Source organism: Natator depressus, chromosome 1 (assembly GCF_965152275.1).
Source record: "Natator depressus isolate rNatDep1 chromosome 1, rNatDep2.hap1, whole genome shotgun sequence".
NCBI lineage: Eukaryota > Metazoa > Chordata > Testudines > Cheloniidae > Natator > Natator depressus.
In genome coordinates this window covers 150,152,106-150,168,640 of record NC_134234.1, presented here as the reverse complement: position 1 = coordinate 150,168,640, position 16,535 = coordinate 150,152,106, and the positions used below count along the sequence as shown (strand labels likewise).

At 41.7% G+C, this 16,535-nt stretch overlaps 1 protein-coding gene across 1 annotated transcript in view; it reads right to left on the bottom strand.

The window, feature by feature from the left end:
* Positions 1 to 1,100: 1,100 nt before the first annotated feature.
* The window catches only part of TSPAN7 (tetraspanin 7), a 186,219-nt gene continuing 170,784 nt past the window's right edge, over positions 1,101 to 16,535 (bottom strand). The window contains exons 7-8 of the mRNA XM_074968869.1: positions 1,841 to 1,913; positions 1,101 to 1,522 (exon numbers count right to left, since the gene is read on the bottom strand). Of these exons, the coding sequence (XP_074824970.1) occupies positions 1,845 to 1,913 (69 nt within the window). The 3' untranslated portion in view covers positions 1,101 to 1,522; positions 1,841 to 1,844. The remainder of the gene's footprint in view (positions 1,523 to 1,840; positions 1,914 to 16,535) is intronic.

Genomic DNA, 16,535 nt, shown 5'->3' with positions numbered 1-16,535 from the left:
ACATTGTAGTCAATGGAAAACTACCACTGACATATTCACATGGAGAGAGACCCTTCCAAGGCCGAGAGACAAGTGCATGTCTTTCCACAAATGCCGCAGAGTCCGTGCTATGCAAAAACAAATGTAAGGGAATGCCTAACATCATAATAGCGTGCAATACAAAGGACCAGGATAATTGATCACTATAGATTTTGTTACCAGCCACAAAAGGAGTAATTGTAAAGCAGAGGGTATGTATTCGGACCATAGAAAAACCTTCCACTTATTCCACAATTTGTTTCACCAAGAGTTTGAAACAATTCCAGCAACTACCTCTCTTCCAAGGCAATATCATTTTTGCCTCATAAGCAAATCACAAATTAAAATAAACATAATTCTAAATAATGATGCACTTTGTGTTTCACTTACACTTCTCCCTGAGAGTCGTGTTAGGACTGAAGAACAAAAGTGAAGCAGACAGAAATCTGTAATAGTTCCATTTATTAATACATATTTCACAAATACAATATCGACGCATTCTTGTTGGCATGCTAGACAGAGGCATTATTAAAAAAATCCCATTTTTTTAAAAAGGTTTTACACTTTTGCTCCCCCCCCCCAAATATTCTGTATGCTTGTTTATGTTTTGTTTTGATAGATCTGACAATATATTTGGTGGCTGTAACGTCAATGGGAAAAAAAAGAAAGAATAAAAAAAAAGGATGAAGGCCGCATTACAGCACAATTTGATTAGTTCATAGTTATCTAATAAAAAAATAAAAGAAGCAAAATTACTGCCTTCACAGTAAGCAACAACACAGCTTAATAACAATATTACACAGGTTCAGGTTCAGAGGCAAAATGCACTAGACAAAGTCTACTGGCATACGCACTAGGCATACAACATTGAATAAGAATCAAAGATGTAGTAGAACATCAGAAATAACAGTTCCCTTCAAGCACAACATTATAACATTATTTTTCAAGTATCTTTATGTTATGTTACTGATTTCTTGTGTTTTGGGGGAAGGGGGCATTTGTGGCGAGAAGATGAAAACCTTAGTAAAGCAGTAAACAAAACAAGAAACTAAGATTTAGTAAAGCAAAAGAATATATATTGAATATACTGGTTTAAATGAACGTGTGCAACACTTATTAACCATGGTGAAAGGCTAATTTTGCCCTCCAGTCACTACATGCACAGCCTGATCGATGCTGTTAATGGATTACCATTGTTCACTTACAACGCAACTACTGTATGACCAAGAACATACATATAGTGCCATCATCTGCAGAGCCTTTAAGATGGAGTGTACAGTACTGGATGCTGAATGGTTCAAGCTACTCTTGGTGGTGCAATAGTACTTGACGGAATGGTACTTCACATGGTACGGAGTTTAGAAGATGGGGGGTGTGTGTGTGTGTGTGTGCGAGTGCGCGTGTGAGCGAGCGAGCGAGTGTGCTCTAACATTCTTTAAAGTCTTCCTAGATTTCTGCAGTTCCTGATTTTGAGACAGGCTCTGTATTTCACATCTCTGAAAGACTAGGGAAGGAGAGAGAAAAAGAGATGAATTGTTTTAGCTGCTAACAAACTTCACAACAGAACTTTCTCTTTTTTTAAAAATATATTTAGAGGTAACAAAATATTCATACATTATATGTTCAAGTGATGCTGCAATTCCCCTCTTTCCACCTGGCAAAATACTGGGGCAGAGGAAGGCAGAACCCACAACTATAGGCTCCCTTCTTGATAAAAACATAAGATATCCAAAATCTACTATAATGAACAAATGTACAGTAGCGCATGGCTACTGAAATACCTTGTGGACAGCACACTGTATACAAAGAGATCAAGGCTCACCTTGTTACACCATCTCATACTGATTGGCAGTGATAAATCGGGACAGACAGCATGCCAGCAGCATTCCAATCAACTATTCAAGGGAAGAAAAAAAAAACAGACAAGGAGTTAAGAGTCATTGTGATACATTGTGACTTTGCCAAATGGAATCTTTGGTAACTTTTTTAGAAAACTTAAATGTGCTGTTACGTTATAGGAAAGCAAATGTTTACATTCCTGAGCTATTATGAGCCTCCAGAATTACTACCACATTTTAAGTGCAGCTCTAATCTGAAAAGTGGTGTAAAAATGGCACCTCCATGTTCATCAGATCTTCCTCCTGTTTGTAATCAGAGTCCTATCTGCTTACTTTGGCAACTAAGTATGTTTTCACTACCTTTTACTCCTATTTTCACTCCCTGGCCAGCAAAGCTGAGGGAGAGTGAGCTGAATCTTATTCTGGCATATGCATCAAGTTATTGACTGAATTCTAATGTCAGGGTCTCACTTGGTTATAGAATAATAGAACGATAGGTTAGAAAGGACCGCAAGGGTCATCTTGTCTAACCTCCTGCCAAGATGCAGGATTTCTTGTGTCTAATCATGCTAGACAGGTGGCTATCAGCATCCTTTTGAAAACCACTAGTGACAGAGATTCCACAAGCTCCCTGGGCAGTCTGTTCCATTATCTTACTGTTCTTACAGTTAGGAAGCTATTCCTGAGATTTAATCTAAATCTGCTATACTGTAGTTTGAACTCATTGTCTCTTGTCCTGCCCACTGTGGCAAGAGAGAACAACTTTTCTCCATCTATTTTATAGCAGCCTTTCAAGTATATGAAGCTATCATATCCCCCTCCCCTTAATCTCCTCTTTTCCAAATGAAACATACCCAGTTCCTTCAGCCTTTGCTCATACGGCTTGAGTTCCAACTCTTGGATCATCTTTGTCACTTGCCTCTGGATCCTTTCCAGTTTCTCTACATCCTTTCTATACATTGGTGACTGGAGTACTGGACACAGAACTCCAGCTGAGGCCTAACTAGCACCGAGTAGAGCAGTACTATCCGCTCCCGTGACTTGCATGATATGCTTTTTTGCAACAGCATCACATTGCTGATGTATGTTGAAGTTGTCAACCACCACAAGTCCTAGATCCTTCTCAGCAGTGCTGCTGACAAGCCAGTTATCCCCCATTCTGTATTCGTGCATTTAGTTCTTCTTCCCTGGGTACAGCACCTTACCTTTCTCTTTGTTGATTTTCATTTTGTCGTCTATAGCCCAGTTCTTCAATTTCTCAAGATCCTTTTGAATTTAAGTTCTATCCCCTAAAGCGTTTGCAACCCCCTCCCCCCACAGCTTTGTCATCTGCAGACTTGATCAGTTATGCTCCCTATACCTACGTCCAGGCCATTAATAAAGATGATAAATAACATTGGACCCAGAACAGATCCCTGTGCTTGTTACTGCTAATGAGCAACACCACTGAAAGATATGGGGGATTGGCATAGGGATAATGAAAGGCAGAATTTGGATGGCAGTATCTTTATTACTGATGATTCTGAGTAACCGGGACAGCAAGTAACTTGACTTCTAGATCCCACAGCGAGTACCTACAGCCGACACATTTTAATTAAACACACATTCTTAAACACACATTTTTATTAAATAAGAGTCAGAGTTAAATGTGCGTTGAAGTGTGGTCCATCTAATGGCACAAACCGACATTTCCCTTTCTTTACAAAAGTTATACAATTTGTGACAATACTCTGTCCTTGCCTCCGTGGGTCCCGCGTTTCCTGGTGAATTTCGCTAGCCTCAGAGGCTCACTGTGACCCTCCACGTAACCCTTCTCTCTCTAGAGACAAGGGTCACAGTCTACTGAGCCATTTTCATCATAAGCCAGTGAGGGAGGTGAGGAGAAGTTATTCTTCCTTGCACAGTCTCTGTTGTCTCCCAGTCTCAGTGATTAATCAGGGGGCAAAGGTTGGGGGGAGGAGCCCGGGCCTATCCTCTACTCCGGGCTCCAGCCCAGGGACCCTACTGGTATCAGCTATGGTAGCTGACCTTTTAGAAACATGACATGTACAATTCCCTGGGCTACTTCCCCCACAGCAGCCCTCATTCCTCAAGCTCCACTTCACCCTTACCTCAGGGCCTCCTTCCTTGTGCCTGATATGGCGTGTACTACTCAGCCTCTCCAACAGCGCAACTTCCTCCCACAGCGCCTGACATGCACACCCACCTGACTGACTGGGAGGCTTTTAACTAGTTTCAGCCAGCCCCTGATTGGCTTCAGGTGTCCCAATCAACCTAGCCTTCTCCCTGCCTTCTGGAAAGTTCTTAATTGGCCCCAGGTGTCTTAATTGACCTGGAGCAGCTGCCATTTCACTTATCCTGGTACCAGGGATTTGTTTAGCCTGGAGATAATATATCTATCTCCCGCTACTTTTCTATAGCCATATGGCCTTGCCCCGTCACAAATTTCAAAAATAAATGTTAAGACATTTGGAAATGAAGAGCTGAAGATCTAGGTGCTTCTCACTGCCATGTAGTTCTTCAGCCACTCAGACTTTACTCAACGCAACAGTAAGTAACAAATTAGTAGGAGATTATTGGAAATGGATCCCTTGAATAGGAGTATTTTCCTGCATACACCAATCACATTAATAACCACACTTTTCACAGCTGTGGTGGTGGTCAATCAACTCTGAGCATATAAAGATTGTTACAGTTCATAACCACCTACAGAGGCAAAGAGACATAACTGCCTCTGCCGAAACATCAACCTTTTTACTTTGTTTCCAATAATTACAGACACACTTTTGCCAAAGAGTAGTGTCTCAAAACTGATCAATCTCATTCATTTGTGCCTGTTGGGGTATCCTGTAAGTTAGGGGCTCCATGCAGTTCCCTTTGCACATTTCCACCTACTGCATGTGAAGGATATCAATGTAATGGATTTCAGAATGTGAACAAAACTTATTAGCAATGAAAGCCTTCCCTTCTTCCTTGAACCATATGGAGTGCACCCAGCTATCCCCTGGCTGGTTACCCTTCCAAACTAGCTCATTATTCTGTTTAAAAACTTACACTCAGGATTCTTAATTAGTTTACTACATAATTAATGCTCCCTGTATAGTGATCATTGCAACAACATTAATCTGTCCCACCAAGCTGATTGTTTAGTCCCTACACTACCCAAACCTGTGTTACTTCCCACAGTGAGTATTTATAACCCCGGAAAATGAATGTATACACATATGCTTAAGAGCACTACCCCTCCCTAAATGTTGAAAATCTTGGGACGTCACTGTAAAAAGGACAACTCAGCAACGCATCCCTTACTTCATAGTAATGTCTGCTAATTTGGAATGTAAAACGTAGCAATATCAGCTTTCAGTCCAGTCATACTCTTCTAGTTGCCACAACATTTCATACTATTGGCATAAGCACATTTGGGTCGGCGAAAAACAGAAGCACATCAATCTGTACACATGGCTAGATGAAATTCCCACCATCACCACCTTTTCCTATTTAAATGCTGGAGATGTCTGAATCACATCCTATCAGGGCTCTAAGGAAATGCTGATTAGGACAGGTTGTGTCACAAACATGTGCTCTCTTATTAAGCAGAAAGACGTTTGGGCAAGATCCAGCAATCAGCAGTGCTGCTCAAGGAGTGTCTCACATTGTCGGGATTCGTTTTATAAAATGGCCTTAACTCCCATGAACTCCAACTAGTATAATGCATTTTTAGCATTAAGTGACCGTATCAATCTTAGCTCAGGTATAAACTAGACTGAATGCAGGTCATGGATAACACACCCAACATGGTCCTGATACAACCTCCAGTACTTGATCTTTTCGGGTGGGATTTTGAAAATTAATGGGACTTGGCCATCCAAATCCCCTACTCAGCTTTGGAAATCCCACCCTACATCAACAACTCACCTAACTGAAGCCATAACTATTAACTAGTATTTTTAGGCCCGTGTTAAAAGAGGGAGTTTAGGCTTTAGCTTGACCACTCAGTCAGGAACCTTCCTTCCTTTGGGCAAATAGCGAGGTTGGTGTTATCTGGCTATGCACTGTAGCTCAATACTCCAGTCACTATAGGAATGATATTATCAACACGGCAGTTTGTAAAATCCTATTGGGAGCCCATCACGTGCTGCAGCTTTACCACTCCAAGGGCTGCTGAAGGTGGCCATTACTATTTCCTGCTGTGATTTTTGTTTTAACTCAGTCTCACTTTTTGGGAGTTGTACATGTGTTTCCCACAGGGTTATAGAAACGTTGACATAAAGAACAGAACAAGATGTTCCCAGTGGGCTCTGGGTCATGGCTGTCCCTCCCATTACTTTTTAATGCCTGTGGTATTTCTGGGTTTATTTCTTTTTCCTCAGTTGACACACTAGTTCCTTCTGTGCTTTATTATCTTTTTCACTGTAATAACACTAAGTAACTCTGATCGTGTGTTCAGACCTATTTATTTTCACTAAACTAATTCCTCCCCAGACCCTAATCAGCTCCTCACTGATCTTTTAATGGCTAATTTTGCATGCACATCCAATTTTGCTATATTTTCTTGGTACCATGAGATGGATGTCATTTTCCCCCCCCCAGAGTTAGCTGTGTCCAGAGTAAGCAAGCGTTGCTCTTTGAGAAATCGTTAAATTGCACATATTCATCAAATGCTTTTACAAGGTCTTAGACTACCACTGTGAGATCCTGCAATCGTCAGTGTGACTCTGGCACACCAGCTGCCAGCTTCTGCCAATGGGCTTAAGTCTCAAATGAACGCTGACAAATGTATAGCTGGGATCAGCCTCCCTCACCTGTGTGTTAGTATTGCTAAAATAGTTATTAGAATTATAAGAATGTGTTTAGACTTTATGAAATGCTTGTAAGTGGCTGGATGCATTAATCTCATGTATATCATCTGCATCCCATGTTATCAGGTAATATTTAAGTGTATGCTCCGTAACTGTAAATCACCAGACAGGGGAGGAGTATTAACCAGTGAGATGATGCAGATGATATAAGCATTAACCAGTGTGAAATACTAGTCTCCAGCAGGAGGTGTTACCTTCTTCCCAACAGATAAGGCCCATCACCACTAGACGCACTATTGTGGATCCTCAGAGGACAAAAGACTCTGTTGATTGCTCTCCTTCCCCAATGCAGAGTTGTTCCTCCCATCAGCTGAACTGGCAGCTCAGAGAATTGGAATGGGATAAAAACCCTTAAGACGAAACTGCATCGCTATGCTGCTTGGACTCAAGGGCAAAGTTTTCTAGGCATTAGCAGGAGATCACCAGGGTTTAGCTTGGGTTAGCGCTAAGGGACAGCTTATTATAGAAGTCTATCTTACTTTTGAAACTTAAGATGGTAACTCATTGGGGTGTGTGTGGATGTGGGTGCGTGTGTGTATCTGCGTTAACCTTGTAAATAACTTAATTTCCTTTTCCTAGTTAATAAATCTTTAGATAGTTTGTTATAGGATTAGTTACAAGCATTGTCTTTGGTGTGAGATCTAGGGTGCAATTGATCTGGGGTAAGTGACTGGTCCTTTGGGACTGGGAGTAACCTGAATATTGCTGTGATTCTTGGCATAAGGGACCATCTATCACAAAGGCTGTCCTTCAGTGGCTCAAGAGTGAGAGTACCAACCTCAGGGCAGACTGTTAAGAAGCAGGGATGTCCTATACTTAGTTTTCACCAATTAATTATAAGGTGTAAAGTCCTCAGGCACCAGAATAGCCTTAACATGGAGTCACAGACAGTCCCCTTGAATACGCTGATCTATCTCACCACCCAGGTGAGCCTACCTTTGAGATAGATGGTCCTTTAGACCAAGAATCACAGCAATATTCAGGTTACTCCCAATCCCAAAGGACCAGTCAATTGCACCTCAGATCTCACAACAAACACAATGCTTGTAGCCAATCCTATTATAAGCTATATACAGATTTATTAAAAAGGAAACAAGACTTATTTACAAAGTTAAAGCAGGTAAACATACATACACAAATGAGTTACGATCTTAGGTTTCAAAAGGTAATAGAAGGTTCTATAATAAGCAAGCTCTACATGTCCTTTAGGGATACTCCAAGCAAAGCAGCTGGGAATCCCTTGCTTATGCTTAGAAAACCTTGCCCCCAGAGTCCAAGCAGCAGTCCAACCCTCCTTGCAAGGGTTTCCCCTCCCCCACCCTTCCCTTCTGTGTGCTCTGAGCTGTGAACTTAACTGGTGGGAGGAATTCACTTGCATGACTCCTTCATGGTGGGGAAGACCAGAACAACAAAGTCCTTTGTTCTCTTTAATGTTCCACAATAGTCCATGTGGTGTCAATGGGCCTTCCTTGTTGGCTAGGATGTAACACATTCTGTCGGAGACCAACACTGTACACTAGTTAATCTCTCTCTGCTGTCTGGTGATTTGCACAGTCACAAAGGCGCACAATACAAATACTTAAATATTACCTTACAATATGGGATATAGGTGCTATAAGTGAATTTAATGGATGCAGCAACTCAAAAGCATTCAGTAAACACAAAACACATTCTTATATCATCTTAATGCCAATTTTAACAATACTAAACATTCAGGTGAGCCAGACTGATTGCAACTATGTGATTGTCAGTGTTCAGTTGAGACATGGGGACCTTGGCATGAGTGCTGACACCTGGTCTTCCAGAGTCACAAACCCCATGTCAAGTTGCTGAGTAGGTTTGATATTTGCTATTGTCATATGTATTGGGGTATGCCTCGGGATCAATGAAGAACAGGCCTCCATTGTGTGTGGCACTGTACATGCAGGGCGGTATACAGTTTCTGCCTCAAAGAGCTGACGATAGTAGATTTTATACCGGACTTGTGCATATCATCAAAAACAGGAGAGCCCCTTTATTGAATGAGGGAAGATTGGTGAGGTGTAATATCTTTTATCGAACCAACTTCTGTTGGTGGAAAAGACAAGCTTTTGAGCTCCACAGAGCTATTCTTCACATCTTCTTTGTTTTATTGAATGGCAGTGGACATACACAGATGTCACAAAGTCACCAACAGACCATTTTTCCTGTAGGCGATGGTGGTATATTGGTACCTGCTCCAGCATGCTGCTGATTGGCCAGGAACCCCCCAAGCCATAATCATGAGAGTTCTAGCTGAACGGGGAGAGTAGGTAGTATATAATCTCTATTTAAAAACCTGTCTGATACTGAATTTGGGCCACAGATCACTATTGTAATCATCCCCCACCACAACCTTCTTCCTGCATTAGATTTCTGGGACGAAGGGGAGGGCAGGAGGAGGAGATGTCATTTTAAAGCAGAACGCTGACAAATAATATGCCATTAAACGTAGTAGACATCTCCAGGTCACCGATGAAGTTTGTTGTGTTTCAGAGATGGCATATGGATTTCCAGTAATGACAACATTCAGCTTTACAATACTTCCCAGGATATGGTAATGTGTTTATACGAGATGAACATTTAAAGAGACAAATTTACTCAAATCCATCCTCCATAAAGCAACAGGTTGGCTTTCCACTGAAATTCAGATTACAAGTGTGTGCACCTTCTGACCTTCAGGCTATTTATTTCTCTTTGGCACTGCCTAAATGCTGTTTCATACCTTTAAGGGGTCATGTTACCATCACATAAACTCATGTATTTCACAGAGCATAGCATAAAAGGGGCAAGCCATTATATAAATGGACTTTGTACAGTGTTTCTGGATATTACTAAGATTTGCCCAAACAAATGTCTCCACCTTTTCCATGATAACAAGTGTACTTAATGAGGAGAGGGCAGGAAAAAACAGAGAGAGACTAGAAAAAAAGAATTAAGGATTTTGAGTAAACAGTACAAGAACATATGTGCTGGTATGGGATGCTAGAAAGATTTAATTGTCACTTACTTGGTCAATCATGGTTGTGCCATTTGGGAGCAATTTGGTTATTATAAACCAGCTAGTCAAAAAATCTTTATAAACCTCCACATCTTTACAGTCTACTTACACACTCTTTACCCACAGTACAACTAACTCAAACAGCAAACAAAAAACCAACAACCACCACAAAAAAACCCTTCCCCTTCTCACTGCATCTCCACACAAACCCTTTCCTCCACAAGAAACAGTCACATTTATCCACCTTAGGGCTTGTCTTCACTACGGAGCTAAATCTGCGCTGGTGCCATCGATGTAGCGGCATTGATTTAGCAGATCTAGTGAAGACACATGCAATTGATGGGAGAGCGCTCTCCTATCGATTTCTGTACTCCACTTCAACGAGAGGCGGAAGCAATGTCGGCGGGAGAGCGTCTCCCACTGACATAACAGTGTGGTCCCCACAGTAAGTAGATCTAAGCTAGGTCGACTTGAGTTACGCTACTAACATAACTCAAATTGTGTCGCTTAGATTGACCGGCAGCTGTAGTGTAGACCAGGCCTTAGCTCCCACTGTTTCCCATCTTCTCCATAGTAATATGCTGTAGCTCTTATCTACTTCTTACTTACTTATTTATTACTTCTTTTTATATTCCCAGTTCTATGGTATTCAGCATTTTGAATAAGAACGTTCAAACAACACATAAATGTGCAAGTCCCAGGCTCCCATCTGAATTTGAATTTTACCCTATTCTTTATCTCCTTTTCTCCAGATTTTCTCCTGGCAGCGCCAAACATTTGTCCGGGATAAACCTCTGGTCTGGCCAAGGATAATCTGAAAAAGTTTCCAAATTGTTGGGAAACACTGAAAAATTTAAATCCTTCATGATGAAGAACGATCATTCTAGTGGTCAAAAAATCATCTGAACATGTGCAATTAAATGTGTGGTGTGTTCACATCTCTGCCATGTAGTTTCTAGTCTCATGTCCAAATCTATATATAATCTGAGCATTCAAGCCCAAGTGTAGCAACTTCCTAACAGTCTTGGTTACAAAGAATACACGATGGCTTGTCTTACGTACTAGATCACAGGAGTGTTGTAAGGATTAATGGTCATAAAGTGATTTGAAGATGTAAAATGCTATAGCCTGTAAGTGTCCCCTGTTATTACAAAGTACAGAAACGGAACAATGATTTCACCTCTACTTGCAGGTTGGGTCTCTAGGTCCTTTGTGCTGTTTCAGGCTCACAATGTGTCCCTATTTAAGGCCATAAATACAAATTCAGTCCTGTGTTTGACTAGCCAGGGACTCAGCTGCTGGAGCTGATACTCCAGTTTTCTCCATGTGAAATGACACTTCACCTTTTAGCTCCTTGATTTCTCTTGCTGTGTTCTCAATCCTCAGTGTTCTGGGCACACAGCTCTCCATGCTCTTCTGGAAAGGACTGAGTTTACCAATAATTGTGGCATTAGTTCTTCTGATTTCACTGGCTTCATCTAAGAATGTCTATGAAGTTTTCATGTCCTGGAGTGTTTCTGCCAAAAAACCTGTTCCTCTTCCTGACCAGCGTCCATTCACAGCTGTTTCTACTCAGCCATTCTGTTCTTCTCAGACAGAGGAAGCTGTACACTCAAATCAGAATCAGGGTAATAGCTTTTACAGATTGTCCCTTTAAAAGGGGTATTTTTATGAATGTACTTTTTAGAGCATTTAGGAATATTTTTTCAACATTTTCAAATCCAACAGAAACTCTGCTTTGAGTCTGACACATTGGCACTGAGCAAATTGACATTTCAAACATTTCTTATTTTCCTTAATGTATTTTCAGCCAGGCTGTGGCCCAGCTTTTTTGTCGGTGGGTGCAACTTCTGCCCCAAACATGAGCTATGGGCACAGATCTGAAGAGTTATGCCTCCACGTGAATTGTGCCCCCAGTCAGGTGCAACTACTCAACTTTCTGCTAGAAATTAAATTGCAAGTGCTAAAATATACGCACAAAGTGGATGCTGCACTGGACTAGAGGGAATCCAACCACAGACCCCTAAATGAATCGGTATTGTGCACTCTGAAGGATTGATTTTTAGTACGTGGACTGTACGCTGACTCTGCATCCTGCAGAGAAGCTGGAACAATATGGCTCTAAAGCTGCACTACAATCCCCTCCTACTTAATGAGTAACTCAATGGTAATTCCAACCTGAAAAGGCTATCCCATGTCTTTTAAACCAACATCTGCACTGTAGTTTTCCACAGGCAAAAATCACTCCTCTTAAAGGCGACTTGGACAGTTTTTATTTTATGTTGTCCAGTGTATGGGGATCATTTTCATGAAGAGCACCTGCTAAACACAAGTTATTCCAGCTGAAAATCAATGTCAGACTTCGATTCCAAAAACAATTTGCTTTTTTAAAAATTATTATTTAAACCTCAACAAGCAAAGTCTGGGCTTCCCAATTGTGCAGACATCATCGGTCCCAAAGCAGCTTTTCAGACACTAATTGTAATTGAGAAATCATGCCAGAGTAATAAGACACATCATACCATTACATCAACTTTTTCCATTTCTGAGAACTGGTACATTCCTTGTACTAGTCAACACCTAACAAATTATGCAAGGGAAAGGCCAGCACAACATGCTCTACTGCAGAAGAACAAAACAGTGCAACTTGCCTTTTACTTGATTAAAACTATTCTAAATAGAAACAGTGAAACCTCACCTAAAGCTGTATCTCTGCCTGCTACATTTCTGTTAGCCCTTCTTAATCTGAAATCAGTCCAATGATTCCCTTCTTATGTGGATCAAGCAAGACAGATTAATAAGTAAATGGTAACCAACTTTATTGTATTCTTCACATATTAGGCTACATTCAGCTGTCTGCTCCACCAGGCGTAGGGGCTAAGTGAGGTAGGGAGTCACTTCACACACACAAACAGGCCAGATAGACTCTTTCTACAGTGCACGAGTGTGGGCTGGGAAGTATGCCTGCCTGAGTGTCATGCCCCCACTTCCTCAATGGTGTAGGAGTGACGGCATGCTGGAAGTGAAGAATGTCTAGCCCCCCAGTTGGCTGGAGTGGAGACTGCCATCAGCAACAAATACTTGCCAGCAACACATCAGGGTGCACTTTACACTTGCTTGGAGCAGCAGCAAAGTGCATTTCACATTGTGTTGCCTGCAGCCTGCCATGATAAATCCAGCCAGTGCCAGCATGATTCTCATTGCAGAGGATGCATTGGTCTGCATCTCTGTTCTTCTTTGCTGCCCTGTATGAATCCACGAAAGACAGAATTTAGCCCATAAATTATGGATTGCCTATAGTAAATATCCAGACAGGTCAAAATTCTGACAAACAATCCCAGTTTGGCTTCTTTCTATATTGTTCTCCTAGCTGCAAACAACTTCCAGCCAAGTTAAAATGCTACATGTAAAAATACAGCACGCACTACAGATTCATTAAAGATGTGACTAGGCTAAAGCAAATTTGGTGATTTATACTTGGTCCAGATCCTTATCTATGAAATATCCTCCAATTTGCCTCAATCCTGTAGGGCTCAATAATCCAACATGTTACCTCCCGAGTCCTCAAACTCTTTTGGATGGATTCTTTAAAGATATCAGCACTGAACACAATTCTGACTACCTAAAACCAGATTCAGATAGAGTACAGAGAGCACTTTATAATGGTGCCATCAAGGTTAGGAACAAGAACAAGTTGACTACTACTGGTTGTCAAGAAGTGAAATACAGTAGTAACAAGCTAGTGTTATCACAGCTTCTGGCTTCTTAAAGTTCTAATATCCGAGGGTTTGCTATATGTCTGTTTGAAGGATGAGTCAATGCTTTGAGATGGTTCAGGTACAACTGACCATCAGCACAGAATGCAGAACCAAAGCATGAGGTTTCCTTACAACCAAGACTCAGACAACAAAATGTTAGTGTGGTTCTTTAGCAAAGACATCATGGTCTTCTGGTGACAAAGAACAGACAGTAACATCCAAGAGAGAGTAGTCAGTCAGAAGTCTTAATCCAACCAACCCAATTCAGGCTACCTGAGCCTGGGTTTCTGTGGATAATGGATCTGCTAATAGCTTTCCTCAGTACTTGGAAGCAGTTATACTGAAGAATTTAGAGATAGGCTCGATTCAGCAAAACAATGAAACTTGTTAATAGGGATTTGACTAAAATAAAATCATAGAAACATTGCCCAATACGACAATATTCTAAACTAAATAATGCTCAAAAATACTGAAGCTTACAACCGTGGCACAGTACAGAGAATTCTTTTTCTTGAACCAAAACATGTAGCCATGCATAAGTCACTCCTAACTTCACTCCCCCAGTTTTAACGAAGTCTGTTCACACTGTTGAACCTCTATAATGGACAGTCATACTCCCTGTTACAATTTGCCACAGAATGACAGGATGTGCAAGTCAAGCAAAGAAAAGAGAAAGGGACTACACTGTAGTAAACTACAGTCAAAAGAGGAGAGTGTTGCTGGTCTTTTAGCAGATGAGAGCACGGTCTTCACCTGCAGCACATTGACTGGATTCATGTGTTTTAAGGTGAAGCAGAATAAATTCATATGGCACTTCCCATTTTCAAAGCACTGCACAAATATTTTAAAATGTGGCGCCTCATGCCATCAAAAAGGTTTACTCTTCTAAAAAGCCTGATGCTGGATTTTTCACATTAAATGACCAAAGCAAATGCCAGGTGTAATGATAACTTTCAAGCGTAGTGTTTACAGTCAACCTGTTCCAGGTCTAGAAGAGAGAAGGCAAATACTCGCTCAGATGGAAGTAGTTTAATCCCATGAATGTGCATGCACCTCACTGTCCTGTTTTGGAAATGGTTTGGCACTGGGCTTCTAAATGTGGTTTTCTTTCTCCTATTTCTGCACATTTTGAGGGGATTCTCACCATTCCAAGGCAAGTGATTACTACAAAGAAGGGTCAAGATTTTGTGGAAGATGCAGGTAGTATTCCTGGTTTTCACTGGTGTAAGCACCATAAGCAGCTTTCATAATTTAGAGCAGTCCCTAGGCTTCTTTTAACTAGTCTTTGCTCCTTTTCGACCCAAATAGTTAGTCAGAGTTTGGGCTCTGGGGATGTTCCAGCTGAAAGTAGAAACTGATGGAGTCTGGTATTTTCTTTGATGGAATCTTGTTTATTTACAAGGAATGCACAAAATCCTGCTTCTCTGAGTGCAGAAGGAACTGAGAACAAAATGAGCAGTTTCTTAGGGCATGGCTACACTTGCAGATGTAGAGTGCTTTGAGTTAAACCAGCCTTCGTAGAGCGCAGTAGGGAAAGCGCTGCAGTCTGTCCACATTGACAGCTTCAAGCGCACTGGCATGGCCACATTTGCAGCGCTTGCAGCGGCATTGGGAGCAGTGCATTATGGGCAGCTATCCCAGCATGCAAGTGACTGCAACGTGCTTTTCAAATGGGGGTTGGGGGTGGAGTGGAGTGTGACAGGGAGTGTGTTGTGTGTATGTGGGGGGAGAGAGAGAGTGGGTTGGGGGGGCTGAGAGCATGTCAGCATGCTGTCTTGTAAGTTCGGACAGCAGCAGACTCCCCTTCCCCCCGCCTCTCTCTCTCTCTCACACACACACAGCATTCCACACTGATGGCTTGCTTTGTCTCAGAGCAGATAAGCAGCCGGCTGTCAGAAACGGAGCTTTGAAAGGGCATATCTGCATTCCTGCAGCGATTCCAAAACAATGACAAGAGTGGCCACTTGACTTAAGGGGATTATGGGATGTTTCTGGAGGCCGATCAGAGCGCAGTAATGCAACACCTCGTTCATACTGACACCCGGGCGTTGCAGCCGAGGCACATCAAATGTCATTCCACTTGCCGAGGTGGAGTACCAGGAGTGCTCTAGCCGCAGAGTCAGAGCCCTCTATGTGCCTTGCCAGTGTGGATGGGTAGTGAGCGAGGGCGCCCGGGGCTACTTTAATGCGCTGTAACTCGCAAGTGTAGCCAACCCCTTAGCTTACAGCCCCCAACCCTCTCGTCAACATCAGACTCAAAAGCTCTCTAGCTTTTTCCAGGGTCACACTGTACTTAGAGGACACTGCTTGGCTTTCTTGCCTCTCCCTCCCTCTCTGTACTTTTGTCCTCTCTTTCTGTGTGATCTCTACATGCAAATACCCTACCCAAAACAATACTCAGTCAAAAACTCCTGGGCAGGTTCACACATACCTTTTGTTTTACATTGGAGCTTATGCTTACAGTAATGTTAATTGAAGGGTAAATTCATACCTATCAATCTCACTGGGGTTTTAACTCAACCCAAAATTTCACCCAGCTCACAACAATAAGTTAGAACTGTCACTAGGCTTCTTTAACTGATGTCAGGGCCAGGGCAGTTTGAAAATCAGGGAGCCGTAGCCAGCTTCCTAGTGTTCCCTGAATCCTCCGCATGCCAAAATGTATCATGAAAAGTGTGGCTTTTAGACTGTGGTTTTGGCATCTCTCTCCTTACAGCTGTGCTGTTGTTTGTAGCTAGGGAAACTGAACTCCTACGTTGATTTAAGGGGCCTCTCCTCACAAAAATCAAAAGGTTTTGTTTTTGTTTTTTTTAGAAAAGTTAGCAGAATGAACAGAGTTTTAACAAAAAGAAAAGGAGTACTTGTGGCACCTTGGAGACTAACACGTTTGACAGTTACTTCTCTCCCACCCTGAACTTTTTTCTTTTTTACAGTGAAGCTGAAATAAGCAAATAGTTTGGGTCATCACATAAAAACCAAACCAAAACAAATAAATTTAGCCTGGCTCATTCAAAAACTATGTTCTTATTTTAAAGATCTTTGA